The 4,820-nt window shown below is 44.3% G+C and overlaps 1 protein-coding gene across 1 annotated transcript in view; it reads right to left on the bottom strand.

Annotated features, from left to right (window-relative positions):
- Nucleotides 1-4,820, bottom strand: part of RNF144B (ring finger protein 144B) — a 67,843-nt gene that overhangs the window by 25,221 nt on the left and 37,802 nt on the right. Inside the window, exon 2 of the mRNA XM_015410607.1 lies at nucleotides 816-920. Within this exon, the coding sequence (XP_015266093.1) occupies nucleotides 816-920 (105 nt within the window). The remainder of the gene's footprint in view (nucleotides 1-815; nucleotides 921-4,820) is intronic.

Raw genomic sequence — 4,820 nt, 5'->3', positions numbered from 1 at the left:
GAAGGAGACAGTGGCTCGGAGACGGGGGACAAGACTCCGGAAGATGAAGGAGCAGGGGTAGGTCCATCCTATAACCTGACATAAAAGGAAGGCAGCCCAGAACTTGAAGATTGGTTCAGAAAGCGCATGAAAAGACTTTATTAACAATAAACCAAAGGGACACTACTAATACATTAACATTTATATTTGTTTTTCACAGGTTAAGATGAAAGACGATTGACAACTCACAGAAGAAGCCAAAAGAAGATTTGTTTAATACTAACAAAAGATTAACATACTAATAGAACATCACTCAAACTTTTCTTAGTCCAGCTATATACCCTCCCCCTTCCTGATATTAAAAGTAATATATTCTCTCCTTTTTAGGAGAGTTAATAAAAATAATAATAATAAAAAATAATAAAGGAGGAGAACTGGTGACATTCAGAGGGGACTATCATGGCTTTTAAGCAGGCAGTTCTAAGTCCTCTGGATGCCAAGTAAACATTTCCCCAGGAAAGGAAAAACAAGGAGAGTTAATAAAAATAATAATAATAATAAAATAATAAAGGAGGAGAACTGGTGACATTCAGAGGGGACTATCATGGCTTTTAAGCAGGCAGTTCTAAGTCCTCTGGATGCCAAGTAAACATTTCCCCAGGAAAGGAAAAACAAGAGGGAAACCATCTGGTTGTTGCTAGTTTTCCCTGTCAAGTGGGCCTCCTGCCAAGTAGTCATTAGAGGTAATTAAGGGGAGGAAACAATCTAATATATTCATTATGTAAATAAACAAAGACGATTAAAAGGAAGAAGAAGGATGACAAGTGTTGAGATACCTCCGTTTCTTGCAGAGTCCCACGATTTAAGCACACCATGTCGGGACAAGTGATGGGCGAGCCACATGCTTCACGAATCGCCAGCTGCATGTACTGTTTTAGGCACTAAACATGAGAAGGGGAACAAAAGTTAAAAAGATACAATTCAGTTACAATCCATATTTAACACAGGAGAAATAGAAAATGGGGAACACGTGCTCTGAACCAGCAGAACCACGTGGACTCTAGCTGCAGATCTAGAGTTTAAAGATGGAGGTAGGGTATGTGGACAGCAAGCTGGGCATAAGAGGGTTAAAGCTTCGATAGGGGTCGTGGAGAGGGTAATAGAAAGAGACCATGTGGTCGGGCAGTATCTTTTATAACGTGGTGTGGGGAGGCTGGCTAGGCTGGCCACATCCCCCTGTGACACCTTCTGTTAGTCCGTCCCATAAAACATACTATTGGCTGGCTGGAAGAGGGGAGGGGGACTAAGGAGTGGTCAAATATTGAGAGCTAGAAACTTGATCTGGGAACTGGCACCTGGATGAAGGATGATTGAATCAGGAAGGCTGAATGAATCATCAGGCTAGGGCTATTGTCTCTTGATTAGATTTGTAGGTTGCTGGAAGAGGAGGGGGGGAAAGAGAGAGGTTGCCTACATGTGCTGGAAGAAGCTCCTAATGGCGTCTGGAGTTCTCTGTCCTCATGTTTTCCATGGCATGGCATCTGAGGCTTTGTGCTGGCTTATGGAACTGCTTCATCTCACAGCAGGCGAGATGGCTGGTGACTCTGGACTATCACTGTAGCAGCAACACTAAAGGAAGGTGTCCCTCTTTCAGGTGTGCAGTCTCAACAGGTATTCCCAGGTCTCCATATTATACAGTCCCTTTGCACAGTTCATATTCCATAAAAACACATTGATAGGCTTGCATGGCAACACCTGCATGGCCAGAGGTGATCTCAGGATCTTGACCAAAACTGGGACCTCAGAGTGCATCTATGTCTTTTTCCAGCAGGCCATGAAGAGCATAATGAAAAGGAAGAATACATACACCTGAGAATTAAATGTAAGAGGCCACTGCCTCCCATTTGTCACCTACCCCAAACTCCAGGCTCCCAGGCATTCGAGTCGTCAGTGTCTCAAGGAGGAGACCTACGTTTTATAAGATTACAGCTCATGGAATTAAGGAGGTAAAATTAAACTAACATTCTTGACTCAACAACCATTTGTTGTTGACTCAACAACCATTTTTGGCCACTGTGTGACAGAGTGTTGGACTAGATGGGCCATTGGCCTGATCCAACATTGGCTTCTCTTATGTTCTTATGTTCTTATGTTAATATCCTCATTTGACGACATTCCCAAGAAGTGCTAAACTTGCAGTTTTTAAAAGTTTCCTCATTGCATTCGGTGCCTTTCTAAAGAAAAACCCAAATACTTTATTTCAAACTTGCTTGAATTTATTAAATATTTCCTTGCAATGTGCTCAGCAATACTGGTATAGTAGTATGGGGGGGGGCAAGATTAGTAGTTAGGATGTTCTAAATTTTGAAAGCTTAGTCCAATCAACAATACATAGTATATAATTTTCATTTCTAATATTGTTATTGCAGTGCATTATACCAACATATGTTGCATTTCATATATATCATTACACACACACACACAAGCAGGGGACCCACAAGATTCATGAGGAGGAGTCTCATCCTCCCAATTGCTTGCTAGGCCACCCACTTGCCAGATGGGCTACTTGTCTGTAGCACCACCACCTCCACCTCCCTGGCTCCCAGAACAGAGGTGGCTCCTGCTCCTCTCCTGCCTACCTGCAGCACCACTGCCTTTGCCTGCTTGGCTCACACACACCCCATCTACCCATCCACCCCAGCCCCGTAGCCAGGAATTTTTTCAGGAGGGGACACTGAGGGGGCACCGCTAATCTAATTGAATTAAATTAAATGACCTAATCTGCAGGCCCCTCCAGGCCTGCGGGGAGGAGGCCAGGGCTGGGTTTGTAATCTTGCAGCTACATTCGGATAGATGTTGGGGCCTTGTCAGGCAGGGAGGGAGAGGTGGGCAGCACAGCCAGCTCCTGGCTTAGATAGGCTGCTGGGATAGAGACATATGTCAATCAGAGGTCGGGGCCCCGGGTTGACCCCAGCCGGCTCAGCACCTCATCCCCACAATGTGCAAAGCTGGAGAGAAAGAGCCATTGACTCCTGAGTGGGCTCCGTTCTTCCTCATCATCATTAAAGGGGGAGATTGGGCGGGGGCACAACAAAATTGATAGCAGGCACCACCTGTGGCACCCCCCACTGGCTACAGCCCTGATCCACTCACTTGCCTCCCACAGTGCACACCACTGCCTCTGTCTGCCTGGCACATGTAGCTCACATGGCAGCGGGAGCAGAAAGGCAGCACAGCAGTGCTGCAAGACCTGATTTTTCCCCTCGGTTAATTTTTTTAAAACTTCTTTTTTAAATCTGCAAATATGGGAGCTGATGCAGGTTTGTAGAAACACCCTCCCAGCCCGTACCTGAACCAGTGTGTGGATTTAATGATCTGAAGACCAAGCCCCCAGTTCTAAGTTTTTATATATTATACACAGAGAGTTGCATCCATCAAAACAGAGCATGCAAACAAGTTTTTCTGTTACATGCAAGAGAGAGTTGTCACTGCTTAGTAGCACATATCCATGCCGCTTCTGTAACTTTGAAGCTAGGGAACCAGCTGGGGAGAAGCCCCTCCCATTGGTTCTTTCCATTCTATTCCTGTTACCAACGAACCACAGAACAGGGAACAAACAGTAATGTAAGAACTGACTGATATGTAATAACTTTTTGGCAGGGAGGAGACAGGGCAGGAAGGAAATTCACAAATTCTGACTTGATACATTTCTGGAAACAACAATATAATTCCTTTTAAGAGGTCTGTCGCTCTTTGGTTGTAGGCTGTAAACAAACAAAAGATTTATCCAGAACAAATGACAGATCCATCTTCACTGTCCTAAAGCTGACCCCGCCGAATAAGTTTGTGATTTTTTTAAAAAAATGTATGAATAAATTAGAGCTAAGCCTAGTACAATTAATAATGCTTTGACAGCATTGGGGTTTTCAAAAGTCATATTTTAAGGGATTTACAGTGCAAACCTAAGCAGAGTTACAGCTGTCAAAGTCGACTGAAGTCAGTGGGAGAGTGTGACTCTGTTTAGGATTGTACTACTAAGCCTTTGAAGTTATACTGTCAGAAATTTTATCTATTATTTATTTACTTTATTTATAGCCCATCTTTCTTGCTGATCTTGTCTAGTTTTGCTCCCTGCCTTGGTGTGGTATTCAACTCACCAGATAATTTTTTTAGATTAAAAGGGGGGGGGAACCCTGCAAAAATACACATTCCATACACAAAAGAGTAATAAAACACATACACACTCAAAAGCTGTAGTTTGGAGTGGCTGGGTAGAGATAAGGAGGTCTCAGTCCTTTCCACACCAGCTGTTTTTCCAACTCAAAGGTCTTCACCTACCAGAAATGGAAGATTTGTATTCACTTACCTTGAAGCTTCCTTCCAGAGTGGGGCAGTCCTTGACTCCTTACTCCTGGGAAAGCACCACCCCCTTCTGTAGGCAGGGCCGGCAAACTTTGATCCCAGAGGGGAGGGGCTTATCCTCTGATCCCCAGTCATACTGAAAGCCATCTCCGAGCTTCTGTAAATTCACTTAAAAAATAACTCCTTCCCCCTCAGACAGCTGGGGAATACCAACACAGCCATGGGCTTAAACAAATACAAACCCGTATTTTAACCGTTAGAGCAAACAAACAGCAACAGTCCACCACATCACGTAATCAATTAGACCATATTCATGAACAGCTGAACCACTGCACAACGTAAAGGACCGGAAGTCGTGTCCATCAAGAGAGGGTGGGTAGGACTGCCCCACTCTGGACCACCGAGAAGGAAGCTTCACGGTAAGTGAATACAAATCTTCATTCTCCAGTGGTCCAGGAGTGGGGCAGTCCTTGACTCCT

Source organism: Gekko japonicus, unplaced genomic scaffold, assembly GCF_001447785.1.
Source record: "Gekko japonicus isolate JY-2015 unplaced genomic scaffold, Gekko_japonicus_V1.1 scaffold4142, whole genome shotgun sequence".
NCBI classification, from domain to species: domain Eukaryota; kingdom Metazoa; phylum Chordata; class Lepidosauria; order Squamata; family Gekkonidae; genus Gekko; species Gekko japonicus.
This window is presented reverse-complemented; position numbering and strand designations above follow the sequence as displayed.